The following is a 15,802-nucleotide window of genomic DNA, read 5'->3' as shown; positions in this document are numbered from 1 at the left end:
TAAAAATGAGTTTATATCCTGTTTGAATCCCCTTATTACCCCTTCCATCCTTTGAGGAGGCTGGGACCCCCTACAAAGTGAAAAGTGACCAACTTCTGGAATTTTGAGAAGATATCTATGCAGAGGTAATAACACTGGGTAGCAGGTGATATTGGGATATCCTCACAATATAAATGATTCTTACAGATTTAATAATCCACAAAACCATCTTCTTTAGAAGCCATTTTCTAAAAGTGCCAAAAATAAATTTCACCTTATTTTGGTGCCTTATAAAGTAGTGCATAAAATTAGAATGAGAGTCAAAAGGAAATTTCCATAGGATAGAAACACAATGATTTTTTAAAAAGTTTGCAGAAATCAAAGATGAAATTGTGTTTTTATGGAACTAATAAAAAAAAAGGTTTTTGAGTTTCACTTTGAGCTTTCATAAATCCCACAGTAATGTGAATTGAGAAACATGAATAGAGACTTTCTAAAACATAAAGAAAATAAATCAAGCCATCCAAAAATATTGATTTCTGTCTGAAGCCAAAGCCAAATTTACAGATAGTTTCAGCAAGAAGACAATGTATACTTACTGGTTTAGGAGGTGCTGGTGGTGGTGGTGGTGGGTCTTTAATTACCTGAAACAAAACCAAACCAGAATAATAATAATGAATGTGGGACAGATGGTACACAACAGATGTCTGTGAACTAGCACAAGTTTTCATGCCTTGATTCTCCCTTACTGGTCTTAGTGGTGAGTAGTTGATTAGAAAGACCGATTCTAACTTAACACCAAGACCCTGGTGAGAATGTGAAAACACAGCCTATTACCAAGATGTCTTTGGGACAACAGCTGCTGCTCATTTATCTCCAAATTCATTGGAAGAGGTTCAAGCATCTTGTGCAGAAATGTGCAATTTTGCAATGCTAATATATTAAGAGGAAATAAAGAAAACACATTGAAAAATTATTTTGTGTACATGGAAGAAATTTAATGTTTCATTTTTGATGACACAAAACGTGGAAGCTAAATTACACGTTTGCATATGATAACAAAATAGAATGATTAGTAAAAACTGTGGAAGCAGCAAATTAAAAATTTAGATTGGACAAACACCTGTCAGATGACATTTAGTGTGACCAGCAAAGGGTTTTGCATGTGGGTTTTAAAAAAAAAACTAGAAATATAAAATGGGAAATGCTGAGCTAGAAGTGGCCACTTATTAAAAAGATTGAAGTTTATGATGATACGTTGTATAGATCTTCAACACAATATGAGAAATAAAAAAGGCAAACAAAATGTCAGACTACGCAGTTAAACTGAGTAGAATTTATGTGAAGGGATGCTATATTAAAATTGTATAATGCACTAGTAAGGACTCAAAGACTTACTGTACATCACACCACATTCAATTACTGCTTATCCAATTCAGGGTAATAGTGGTCCCAAACCTATCACTGAAAGCACTGGACCCAGGGCAGGATAGACCCTGATTGGGACAAGAAAACTCTCAGTAACCAGAGTACCTAACTAGGACCTTCATATACAAAAATATAAATAATACAAAATCATGACACAAATAAAAAATATATGGAATTGTTCATTGCTATCAAAGATATACTTTGAGTTTTGGGAAAGTCTAGCAGTTTCTGATGTATAACAGATCATGAGACTTACAGTAATGAAAAGGAGAGAAAACATACCAGCTCAACAGAGATTTGGTTCAAGAGAAACTGAAAATGGTTTGTTGTATTGTAAAGTAGTAGGCTTTAAGACAAGCTTGCAGTAGAAGGGAGGAAGGCTAAGGTCTGATATTTGTCTACGGAAAAGGCGCAACCAACCAATTACTGAATCTACCTTATCAAGAATTGGTAAATGGTAATTCCTTTACAGTAGGTGCTGGAGACAAGTATCATGTACTCAAAATGAGGACTTTTGTTGAAACCACTCCACTCCATTGGACCACTCTATTGAAACCACTCCATTTGTTGAAAAAGCATTTTTCTTGTTTAAAAAAAAAACATTCCCTTCTTAATAGATGTGGACACTTTGATAATATTAATACGAAGAAACTGATAGCTTTTAAATTAAAAAAGGAGAATAACGAAGGATAAAATAACCCCCACCACTCTAGGTCTTCTCTATCACACTTCTGCATCATCCAATTTGTTACAGTTTTTCTGCTAGCACGAATAACTTCAGTATGAACTACGCAGAAAGGTGTACCTTATGTATAGTCTTTTCATTTGATAATTTGGAATATGAAGTGTGTTATAACATGACCTTGGAATCATCAAACATAAACCTATAAATGTGTAGCTATTTTTAGTACCCTGAGTTTCTTTCCTCTACCTCTTATAGTCTGTTAACACTTGAAAGTTACTGCATGTAAAAAATAAGTGAACTTTGGAATTGGAATTCGGGCCTGGTGGGGCTACAAAGTAATGTCAAAAGACACAAGACCACAGAATTATGGTGGGTACTGGCCAGAGCTCACCTAAAAAAAAGTTATATGTGACATGTATGCTAATAAAAAAATACATCTTGGTCACAAACAAGGTGCACACTCTGCAACGTTTTCCTTTGTGTGAATAAAAAAAGTATTTCACCTTTCATCACATGTAAATAGAATGTTTTTATCATTGAATTCCTTAGTGACTGTTAGTAGCTGAATCATTATTCTATGTAATGTCTTACTCATCATTTTGAAAAATAAATACACTATGTATCCAGTAAAACTATACTGTATATGCACACCATGTATAAAACAATAATTTTATAACCTTATACCATCAAAATAGTCAATTTAACTTGTCAAGTCAAAGATGCCTGTAACTATTGTACAATTAAAAATTTTGTGAGATTTTACTTTTCCAAGGAGTCTTTTTACAATATTTCTTATTTTTTATTACTCTTAAAAAGAGCTCATGCCATAAAAGGCTAAATCACTGTACAGCAGACGATTAAGTCTGCCAAAGTCCTATATATCCTGTATTGTCAGCGATGGTTCTAATCCTGTGATTGAACGCCTGCTGAACATGGTTCCAGCCACACCGGAACAGAAACAGACTTATTCCAGCAAAGCAAATCCCTTACATCACTTGTCCATACTTTATCTGACAATCTGAGGGCTTTCCTTGGAACACACCATCCACCAAAAAGTTTCCAGCTCCATCACAGTAAAGTAATGTAACTCTCTGTGAATTAAACTAAATGCAAGTCAATTTTGCTGTCCTTAGCCTGCTCTTACAAACTAACTTTGCTCAAAATGTAACAGGCTCCTAACCCCTGTAGATGAATTGACTATTATTACACCTAGGACCTTATATTGAACTATAAACTCCATCGACTGTAAGCTGACTTCTTACAAAGCTACTGTATAATTTTGATCTTGTGAGTTCAACCAGATTCCCTTTACAAGTACTGGTTGTGTTTTTCCCAGAATTACAAGACCAAAAGGGTAAATGCCTGCTTGAAAAGACTGGTGTTCCAATAGATAAAACTAAAATAGACTAAAAATATATGTAACCTTAGAAATAAAAGCAAAGTGCCATGTAAAGACATCTCTCCTGGCAGAACAGAATTTTTAGGTTTTATAATACAATTTCACTTGCAATAAAACTGTGATATTACCAGACTTTAAAGATTGTAGGTTTCATTCTAATATGAAATAATCAGTTAAAAATAATAATTTCATTTTATATGAAATAATCAATTAAAAACATTAAAGTTAAATTAGATTATGACAATTAGATTATGACATTTAAGAATAATGACAACAGTAACATATGTTATTAGGCTCTGGGTAAAATTATTAATGCAATTTTAGATAGACCTTACACTGAAGGATTATGTTTTTATTAAATAATTAAGGAAAAGACTTAAATATTCTGGACATATTGTTGGATAACTAAAGCATTAGCAAAATGACATGCACACTGTTGCATTTTTAAACTACCTGGCAGGCAGATGTGCTAAATATATACAGTACCCAGAAAGCAGCGTAATTAAAATATTTCATGAGATACTTAAGCATTAGACATTAGAACTGATGAACTCCCACAATCAGAACCACAAGCCCTACCCATATAAAAACTAAAGGCCAATATCCTATATGGCTCTCCTGTAATTCTTTCTAATCCTTCAAGAACAAATGTTTTTGTCAATCCATGTTGTAGTCTAGCAGGGATAAGCAGCAGTTTTTGTGAATCAAAACACAAAAAAACACATGAAAAAGGAAAGAGCAAGAATGAAATGTATACTATAGTTTTACAGTATGTATGAAAATATGTCAGAGCTATTTAAAAATGACTAGTGTAAAAAAAGTGGAATTATGTTTAACTAGCGGGTGTGATTATTCAGCATTTTTAACCTCTAGGCAGGTGTACAGACAAGGTAAAACAGGAAACAAAAAGTAAATATGTTTGTTAGTCTTCCTAGGAACATCAGTCACCTCAAGCAATTACCACAAAAACAGACACTGATAATATACACAAAGGCAGTGTAGTGTCCTTCTAATTCCTTTCTTTATGATTTTGACAAAGACAACTTATTTATATCTTCAAATTCAAGAGTTAAGGCAAACAACAGAAAATATGCCAAAAGTACAGTGCTTTACAATGGTATTTACCCCTGTCCTATAATGTCGTATTCTGACTAAAAATGATGTGTATACATTGTATGCAGTGAATGTTTTAAATCAAACATTGAATGCTTAACTGTACATTTGCATGAGTGAAATATGTTAAACATCTAAAAAACTAAAATATGTTGATTAAACAGTATCAGTATTCACTCCTTTAGCTATGGCAAACTAAATTAGTCCAAGCACACAAAATTACTTTGAAAGTCATACAATCTGTCTGTGTACATCATTGTAAGAGGATGAATACTTTTGCAAGGCACTGTATCTGTGGAAAACGATACAAACAGCAAAATTAAGAGCACAACACTGGTAATGTTCAGACATATAAGGTGGTCCCAAATAGCTTCAAAATATTTATACAACAACAGCTATCAGATTATCTACTTTTTACCGGAAATTCCCCAGATTCATGATATTTTCACTGAGAGTTTGGTTCCTCCCTTTCCAAATCTATGTAATTCCAAAGATTCCAAAGATCTTCCCAAAGACATAGTGGTAAATTTATTGCCTTCCAGGAAGGTTGGTCTTGGCGTGAGTGTGTGCGCGCATGTTTATGTCTGTGTGTTCTATTTTGGACTGATGTCCTATACAGGGTGTAGCCTGCTTTGCGCGTACTGTCCACCAGGTTAGGCTCCCACTCCCATGTGACACTGTTTTGAATAAAGCAGTTTGAAAATGAATGGATGGACAACCTGGAAGAAATTTCAACCACTTAAAATGGAAAGGTGAAATAAGTTACATTGAGATAGTACATTATTTACATTAGAAATGTAAGTATAAACTTGCCACTGTAACTAAGCAGACAAAGGTTTGAGTGCTTTAATATTTTAAAGATGATTGTCTAGTGTGCCTGTACACTATGAAATCTGTTGCTGGACTAAAGGAGACCTCAGCAGGGTTGGGGGAGATTATGTATCTTTTCTAAATACTAACTGCAGCAGATTCCAGAAGATCCCAAGCACTGAATGACACAATTTAACTGCAAACATATGTATGCATTTCAATTTTAAAATATTTTTTTGCAATATCACACCTAATATTTTATTTTATGCTCAACACAAATTAAAAGTTCCCACATAATTATTTTGAAAACTAAGAAGAGTATACATGTCTGAAGTATTAGTATTGTGATAAGATAAGATATCATAATTACAATAAATTGACCTTATATTGACTTTTTAAATAAATTCACAAAAAAAACTGAAAATGTCAGTACAATTTCTAGAAACATATTTTAGTAATAACATTTTTTCTGAGCTGTGGTTGTTTTTACTTCTCAAAACCAAAAATCTTGTAAATCAAAAGCCACAGGATAAAGAATATGCCACATCCTGTTTGAAACTAAACCTTGCTAAACCCAGGCAGAAGAACCAAAGGTTGAGCTACAATCTGGAGTTCATCTGTAGTACAACAATTGTGTTTTTCTTAAGCAAAATTCAGTAGAAATAAGATTGCTGAGCTGACATGAAGGCTAAAAAAGAACATCTCCCCCACAATTAAAACATTTATACTTCCAAAAGAAACATTTTGGATATCAGCCAGAGAAGTGCTGAGTACAAAAAATTAAGCTAATCAATGGCAACAGGATGTTCAAAGTACAGCTTTTAGATAAACAATGTAACTGAACTGGTTATATTCTGCTCTTTTAATAATATTTGCACTGCACCACAAAAAGGTTGTGACATTTCTAACAAATGTTTGTGACCAGAACTGATGCTGGATTTCTTTCTTCACTGAGACAATGAAAATTAAATAAATGGCATCTGTAAGTCTGATCTATCAATATAATTTTAAAATACTGACTTGCAACTGCAGCAAAGCAAAAGAACCAATTTCATTATTGCCCTTCTTGTGCTTACAGAAACCAAATTTCTAACAGTGTACAATGCAACATAATTATATTTCTGTAATCTGCCTTTTGTTTCAATTATAAATGCAGGCATGTTTCATTTGCTAAATATTGTTACCAAAGCTTTTTTTTTTAATATCCCATTACTTCTAGATAAAAAGAATAGTAGTCAGTAGTAACTAAATGTAAATAATTACAAGGAATGTAAAAAGTGGATTGTGAGAGTGTGACAGAAAGCTTTGACCCAGCATCTTGGATCAAACTTAATCAAAAAGAAACCCATAGAGTCTATGCCTGGACTCAAAAAGAATGGAACATACAGATGTAGCCATTCAAAATGCGCAGTAAAACCCTGTACTGCAGGTTTCCAGGCACAGGCGGCTGCTGTACATGATTCGCTGGCCAATGATGATCAACTGGTGGTACTTGTGGTGCATTAGCTGTTAGTGAAACGATTGTTTCAGTTAATCTCTGTACTATGCATGTTTAAATCCGCTTAGTATGGAATTTTACAACTAAAGGGAAATTTTGGTAGCTGAGCATTAAAATAAGAGGAACATAACATCTCTGAATGTCATAAACATAAACGATATTAATTTAGGAATATAAATATATTATACAAACTGTATATGGCTAATATTGGTGGTTTAAATAAAAATACACAACAGTATTCCACTTTCTTCATAAAAATGTTTTAAGTCTTTCACTCGTTCACTTACTGTGGTTATTTTGGAAAAGTTCTGACGTGCTCATTCTGACAAAGTTTATTTAGTTTATAAAAAGCTATAATGTTTTAACCTTTTCTATTAATATTTGCACTTGTTATCACAGTAAAAAAACATGTACCTTTTAGAATCCGCTTAATAGGAAATATAATATGAATTCACATATCTAAAAAAAAATATTTACTATATTAATTAAAGAATCTAAATATAGTATATTTATATAGCTCAAAGTATTGCAGTATTCCAACTGTAGCAGCCACAAATATATAAAAATATAACTTTTTTTCTCCTGTGGCAGAGTTCAGCACATTTTAAATTAATAAGAGGCTATGAACAGCAGCAGCACCTGTTATAATATTATAATAAATAATAATAATTATTAAAAATAATAATAATTAACAAATAATATAATTAATCAAATTTTTAAAAGGATTAACTACAGAACGTTTTCTTTTTCTGTTTCAGCTTAATGGGGCAAATATAAAGTCAAATCAGTCAGGATCTAACAAGTGCAAAAACATTTAGCATTTAAAAAACTGTGAAAGAAGCAGATCTTAAATTTAGATAGGGTATCTCCGTAGGTGTCCAAACAGTTTAATGAAATACGCTACAATACAGTCAGGCACACATATTTTAAATTACAAGCAAAAATTAGCTCTTTAAGGTGTGTCAAAATCAGATTATTTGAAAGTAGTACACGACTTGTCAAAAGATACCTGTTTCTCTCATCCAGACAAAGGTTTGATTTTTTTTTTAATTTCAAAACCATGGATGGTATGCCTCAGGAACTCATTCATAGTGTAATCCAAACAAAAGAGCTGCTGGGCACACCATGATCCTGACATGCAGTTGTGAAGTAGAGTTAGCAGATTCTGATTTAAAAGGTTTTGCATTTGTGTTAAGATTTGTATCTGTTGTAACTGTTAATACAAAGGTGAATACAATTGAGGTTCTACTGTTTAAAGCTTAAGCTTTTAAAGTCATGCAATGTCTAAGTTAGGAAGTAACTTGTCATTGTTTCTAATATTGATTTTCTTTAAAAAAATGTTTTAAAAATCAGCTTCCCACATTCACCTTGCCATAACCATAGTGGGGATATAGCATATTTGGGGGCTTGTTCAGGAGTTTTGATTTGTTTTGAGAAGCCAATATTTTTTCCTTGGTTCACGTGTGCTAAACTTGGGGTTGTTTAAGTTTGTAGTGGTCCTTTGTATTATAGGTATTACGGTACTAATGTTTGTATTAAGGGGTAATCGTGGTGTCCATTCTGGCTTTCAGTTTCGAGGATTTTATTCTGCACCCGACTTTGGAGCAGTTTGAGAAATGTCGAAAGGCAGATGTTTTATCGATAGCGGGTTTTAGTCTCTTAGTTTACGGGGGACGCAGCAGGTGTTGAACTGAGGAAAGGATACAACCCCTACACCCCAGACAGATAAAGGTGATAAAGGGGATATAAATCCATTCAAAAGGGTGCAGTGTGTTAACACAAACTCTAATAGGGCCGCTTGTGAGAGTAACGTGACTTTCTGCTCAATTACATGAGAGCTACAGTACAGTAGATAGATTTTAAATTCTTTAAGCAATATTAGCTGTTTGTCAAATTCACCTACTTTGCACAGTACATGACTTCTGAAAACGTAACTTTATCTCTTGTGCAATGTCATCAAAGATTTATTTGTTAGAATTCTGAAACTTGGATGATATGCCTCAGGGACTCATTCATAGTGTAATCAAAACACCCTCCCCCACAGATATACCGAACCAGTTTGTATACTGTATAAATATACTGTATATACGGTATCATACCATATGGTTTCAAATCCACTACAGTGACGAATATGTGAAATATTTTTCTTAATCAAAACTTAAAGTTAAATTTCTCATTGCTGAAATCTGTATTAAGACAAGATATTGATTTTCTTAATGGGGATATAAACCTGAAAGAGGCACATCATGTTCGCAACAAGCTACAATAACAAACTATTTTTACACATCCAGCAATGTAAAAAGTATAGCCAAAAGGATCACTCTAAAGGTTAATCCCAAGCTGAAAAGACAAGACTCGAGGTGTCTTCTCTGTAACTCTGTAACCTAAAAGTGGCACATCACGTTCACAACAAGCTATAATAGTGGACTATTTTTATATATTCGGCTATGTAAGAAACAAATCAAAAGTAATTCCTTGATTTGCCTTTGAACTGCCTGGGTGCAGCGCCCTACATTACAGTCCATTGCCCATTACCACTACGGAAAATAAAAGTTTTTTTTTAAAAACGAATGTCAAAATGTTTCCAAAACATCCACTTGTGATATTTTAGCTGCTTAGTTACACGATTCCATATTAATATTACTATCAAGTGGTATTAAATCAATACAACTTTTTCTTAAATAACAGCAAGTGGTGTTCTTACTACATATACATAGAAAAGGATGTAACGTTATAACTTTTTATGAAGTACAGTATATAAACTTTATAATGTTAGAACAAGCACGTTAAACCCATAACCCACTGTAAGTCACCAAGATAAAGACTTTGATACATAAAATATTTATGAAGAAGGAGGAATATTGTTGTGTACTTTTTTAAAATTTAGCTACCACTACCATCTACTGTGTGTACATTAGGTACGTATTACGTTATACTACTGTTTTTATTTTCAGCTACCAAAATTTACCTTTGGATTTTCTCAATGTGTCATGCTCACAAGCTACAATAATTGTAATAAACTCTTTTATTATATATCCAACTAAGCAATCATGCTTTTATAAAATTTACCTATTTTTTAATGAGTTCAATATTTAATATGCTGTAATACAGTTTAAAATTAATAAAAGTCTAAACAGTTTACAACTTATATTCTATAATTGGAAAAAGACTGTCCCTCAGCATTGACCAGGATTCAAAACCAGGCATTTTCTGGCAACACCCCAAATGCTTCACACGCCACATTAAACTTTCACTGCTCCACCTGGCCATTTTACAAAGAAGTGCAACCACAAAACTGAGTATTTAAAAAAAAACTGGTTTGCCGCAGACCATGAACCGCAAATTTCTGCAGCATCCCTTGGATTAGAAAATTTCAATTTTATATTTTGTACTATAGACAGAGAAAGCATTACCACAGGAACTCTTTAGATTCCCATAATGCACCAAATCTGCAGAGATGGAAGTTTTAATATTATATCACTGGAGCTAACCATATTGTTTCTATTTAAAAAATATCTGATGAAGACTTTCACAGAGTAACAACTAACACATGCTAATGTTAACAATAAGCTATATGTATTTGACAGGAAAAGATGATAATCTAGGATACAACACTGGCAGCATCAGAACAGATCTGAATAACTCTCTATCAATTACATAACTATAAATGTTTAGATAGCTAGCTTATATTTAGATAAATGCATTGCTTCCTGTATTATCTTATGCATGTCCCCAGCTGAGTGTTTTCTACTTTTCAAACTTAAGTACCACTTTTTTAACCAGCAGCTTTTTTTAGCTTTCAAACTATCAAAGATACCAGTTATTTTAGGAATGGCTTTCACTTGAACACCTCCCAGGGGAAGGGTATGCCTTGTCCTTTTACATTTCATTTTTAAAAACTATGCTATCTGTCTACAATTTATTTAATGCAAGCATCATCAACAATACAAAACTGAATAGATGTGACAATATTAAACAATACTCAGCGGAGGAGCATATAGAGATGGTGATGAGTCCAGGTAGAAAAGACTTCAGATGATTATTGTGTTAGTGTTACACAAAGGTCAACTAACATTGACAATGCTTTTGCATACTAGTGTAGGAATGCATACCACAGGTTGCAAACCACCAGCCAAGTTAATAAAAACAGAAAAAACTGTTTTTATTAACAGTATGTTTATCCAACATGAAGATTTTGTGTTGTTATTGCTGAATTCCAATGGCTGTGTGGGTCTTGTGTCATTCTATCTGTAAACTATTTTTTATATATCAAATACTCACCAATTTACAACACAGAGGCCAAAACCACCACATCAGAAGCAGTGCCAGAAGGATGAAAAGTACCAGAAAGACAATGGCCACAGCAGTACCGTTGGACTGAAAAACAAAACATAAAAAAACATAATGTTAGATAAGCATCTGGATTGACTGATTTAATCTTGAAAGGTGCTCTGAAATGACTGCAATGTTTCCAAATAGAACATCTACACTCAAAGAAATGAATTATTGATTAAGTTAAAGTACTGTATGTCCCAGTACAGGAGCTACTAATAAACATATACACGATCAAGGCTAGTATACTATAGAGAATATAGAACCAAATGCAAAACAAAGTGCACATATTATGCATTAAATATTCACTAATAAGAAATGTCTTTTTATTTTACATGTGGCAGGCATATATCAATCCAATCAATCATTCAATACATCATTTGGTGCACTCAATGCAGTTACCTACAGTTAACAGCTCATTCATTCCAACTTACACAAGATGTGGCATAGATAGTAACAGCACTTGAGATGAAGGATTGGCCATTGTTCAAACTTACTAGGACATCTAAGGATCTATTTTGAGGAAGAAAAAAATAGTAATGTTAATAATTCCACACTTTTTTCACTTGAATTAAATGAGTCTCCATAAGGCATAAAGGTCATAAGAACAATACAATTCACCTGCCCTATCAAATGAAGGACCTTTGGGCATTCATATTGAAACAGATCTAAATATATTAGAAAAACTCCTGCTGGTTATGTTAGGGTAACAACTGAAATCATACAGTTGTGAGAAAAAGTTTGTGAAACCTTTGGAATTATCTGGATTTCTGCATTAATGGCTCCTAAAATTTGATCTGATCTCCATCTAAGTCATAATAATAAATAAAGACAGTTTTATTTAAGAAACAACACACACAACATTTTACATTGTCATATCTTTATTGAATTAATGATTTAAACAATCAAGGTAATTGATGGAAAAAGTATGTGAACCTCTAGGATAATGACATCTTGAAAAGAGGGTAATTTGGACTCAGGTATTCCAATCAATGAGTCAGGTGTTCCAATCATTTCAGGTGTGGGTTTGACCTGCCTTGCTGTATAAAAACTCACACAATTTTGGTTACCTGCTCTTCACAACAGAATTCTGTTCAAGTACAATATGGCCCAATCAAAACAAACTTTAGAGGACCTTAGAAGAAGAGTTGTTGAAGTTCATAAGACTGGAAAAGGTTACAAAAGGATTTCTAAAGACTTGGGCCTCCATCAGTCCACAGTCAGGCAGATAGTTTACACATGGAAGAATTCAGCACCATTGCTACTCTCCCTAGGAGTGGGTGTCCTACAAAGATCAGTGCAAGGGCACGCTGTACCAGTCCTCAAACAGGTGACAAAGAATGCTAGGGTGACAGCTAAGGATCTTCAAGATCTTTTGCACTTGATGACGTCTGTGTTCATGAGTCTACCATAAGAAAAACTCTGAACAAGAGTGGTGTTCATGAGGGGTTACCAGGGAAGAAACCACTGCTCTCCAAAAAATACAGATGCAGCCATTCAAAATGCGCGGGCGATACCGCATTATTTTCCGGTACGCTGTACGCAGTCTACCGCAAGCTACCGGTAAATACCGCGAGTTACCGGTAAATACCGCTAGCAAAATAATAGTATCCGGAATTTCCGCAAGGTGGAGCTAATAAAGCTCAACCTCTCATGTTTGAGCTGTAGCCATCAAAGTCTTTAACGAAGATATTAATAATAGTATTAATAATAAATGACCTTGGACAAGCTGTAAACTCAAAGTATTGCCCTGGTCCACATTCTTTTTTTCATTGACCGTCTTTGTAAAAGTAACGCCACAGCATTTCGCAATCACGCATTTTTTTCCAATCATGCAAAGTACAGTGATTCACCATGCCTTTCACATGCTCATAAAAGAGATTGATTTAGGGACATAAACATATTACCGTATGCAAACTGTACTGTATACAGTATGTATATGTATATTTAATGTCTTAACTGTGCCCGTTTAAGTATTGAATATTCATATCTAATTTTACCACTGAAGGGAAATCTTAGTAGCTGAGCATAAAAACAATAGGAGCATACTGCAACGCGTGTGAAGGCCATAAACGATATTAATTTTGGAACATAAACATACAGTATATGGCTGGTCTCGGTACTTTAAAGAAAACATACACGAAACATGGTTTCATTATGACCAGAATCTTGAGATATTTTTAACTTGATTTACAGTATTTGAGAGGTATGTCTTAACACCGATACTACAGTGCTTAAGTACTACTCACGTATATGTTTCTAGGTTTATATTATGCATTTCATACGGTCAAATTACTTTTGAGCAACTAATAAGAAGCGCGAAACGGTATGCGTTTTACTTTCGTTTCGTGCTGGGACCCGTGGATTGATTAGAGATATCAAGTACATACAAGTCATTTTTTAAATGTTGTAGTTCGTCTTGAAAAAATGTTACGAGTACATCATCTATCAACAATTACACAGGTTCTGTTTCCATATTGCGGATTTTGGTTACGTAATATTATTTTCTAGATTTCACGTTGTGAATATATGATTTGGGCAAACAGAGCCGCAAAGAAGTACATTATGGGTTGTTGTTTTTTTTTGCAGTTTTATCTAGAACAAGCGATGCTTAAACCTTTGTCTGATTCTTGTGAAACTATCCACACGACAGTTACAGTACCTAGGAGTTGACTTCAGTGATGTCACTGATGGGATGTTTCTAAAAATCCATCCTCTGTAAAACGTCTTCTCTAGTTGTCCTGCATATGTATTCGCTAATGAAGCTGTGTGTTCTGAGCCTGGATCTCTACATTTCTGTATGAACCACCTTAGAGGGCTAAAGACAGCTTGTGTTTAAATTGAGTGTAAGGCAATTTATGCTTCTAAAGTCATGGTCAGCATTTTTGTACTGTGCTGTAAACTTGTTCTGTGCCTAGTCACATTATTTTATAGCGTTTTCATAGCGTTATCAAATCTGGTGGCGCTGTGTTAGTTTCCTGACTCCCATGTCACATGGTCTGTGATTGTAACCTGTAATACCGGTTTAATTCGTCACAGCCAGCACTCCGGTTGTAAAGTAGAAGCAGGCGAGATTTCCAGCGAAAAACACCTCCCCCTTCTTCAGGTGTGAGGGTCTTCTGCTCAGAATGAAACGCTAAAATGTAATGTAGGCTCTGAATGGGTTCTGACTTGCTTTAACAAAATATGTTTACAAATCCTTTCACCTGGCATTTTCGTAGTTAGAAATTATGGAACGCTCTGTTAAAAGCAAGGGAGTTTTTATGTCCGTTGCAGTTCTTTTGCAACATGAATATAATTATATCGTTATTAATTTCTTGAGATACGCGATTCCATATTATATTCCCTTTTAATCAAATTCTAAAAGTATGCTTGTTGACTCCGGTATCGCGTTAGTTAAAGACTTCGATGCTTAAAATGTTTAGGAGAAATGGAATACTGGTGTGTATGTTTTCTTTAAAGTACCGAGACCAGCCATATACTGTATGTTTAAGTTCCAAAATTAATATCGTTTATGGACTTCACACGCGTTGCAGTATGCTCCTATTCTTTTTATGCTCAGGCACTAAGTAAAAGGAGATGCTTCATATTGCTTGACTAATTTTAAAAACTAAGTTAGAAATGCAGACGCTCCCTCGGTGCGCTGCTCTGGTGCGCCGGCTCTTACACAGTGCCTGTCTGCCGTAAGCGTTACAATATACATACCCAACACTGCTTGTACCCATCTGTCATGCAAATAAAACACCTTGAATTGAATTGAATTGAGGGGAGAGGGGGGAATACTAAAGGCAATACTGGCTCAATACCCTCGATGGGCTTTGACGTGCTAATGCGTTGGTTTAACAGTCCGGGTGTGGCAGGCTTCCAATGTCAACTCGACTCGATTGGAAGACAATGAACGTATTTTGTGATATTTAGAAATATAAATTTGTTTGGTGCGAGTGAGGTTTTATTTAATCTCTGACCAAGGGAAACGTTTCATTTTTTCAAAGAAATGTTTGTTAAAAAATAAAGTCATAGTTCTATGGGATTCAATCACAGACCATGTGACAAGGGAGTCAGGAAACTACTCTAACACACAGCGCCACCGGATTTAATAACGCAATAAAAACGCTATAAAATAATGTGACTAGGCACAGAAAAAGTTTACAGCACAGTACAATAATAAATGCTGACCATGACTTTAGAAGCATAAATTACCTTACACTCAATTTAAACACAAGCTGTCTTTCTGTATGAACCTCTAAGCTGGTTCATACAGAAAATGTAGAAATGCATTAGCCTGATTATGATTAAAAAACACATAATTAAACACGCGTTTGCGATTTAAATCAGAACACGATTTAAATCAATATAAATGTTTATATTGTAACGCATACTGTCCAGCCTCCATTTCTCTATAAAAATTTACTCTGTTGCACACACACACACAATAGAAGGAGGAACCGCTGTCAGAAGGGAAGATATGTTCAAAATATCGCAAATATCGTTCATGTTGCGATATTTTGAAATATAAAAGTCAATTTATTGTCCATAATATCGCTATTCTATTTTTTCG

The 15,802-nt window shown here is 34.2% G+C and overlaps 1 protein-coding gene across 1 annotated transcript in view; it reads right to left on the bottom strand.

Moving 5' to 3' along the window:
• antxr2a (ANTXR cell adhesion molecule 2a) overlaps window positions 1–15,802 on the bottom strand; it is a 234,761-nt gene that overhangs the window by 117,851 nt on the left and 101,108 nt on the right. Inside the window, exons 11-13 of the mRNA XM_088911903.1 lie at window positions 11,679–11,757; window positions 11,194–11,289; window positions 579–623 (exon numbers count right to left, since the gene is read on the bottom strand). Of these exons, the coding sequence (XP_088768029.1) occupies window positions 579–623; window positions 11,194–11,289; window positions 11,679–11,757 (220 nt within the window). The remainder of the gene's footprint in view (window positions 1–578; window positions 624–11,193; window positions 11,290–11,678; window positions 11,758–15,802) is intronic.

The sequence above is a fragment of the Atractosteus spatula genome, chromosome 3 (genome assembly GCF_055471065.1).
Source record: "Atractosteus spatula isolate fAtrSpa1 chromosome 3, fAtrSpa1.hap1, whole genome shotgun sequence".
NCBI classification, from domain to species: Eukaryota; Metazoa; Chordata; class Actinopteri; order Semionotiformes; family Lepisosteidae; genus Atractosteus; species Atractosteus spatula.
This window is presented reverse-complemented; position numbering and strand designations above follow the sequence as displayed.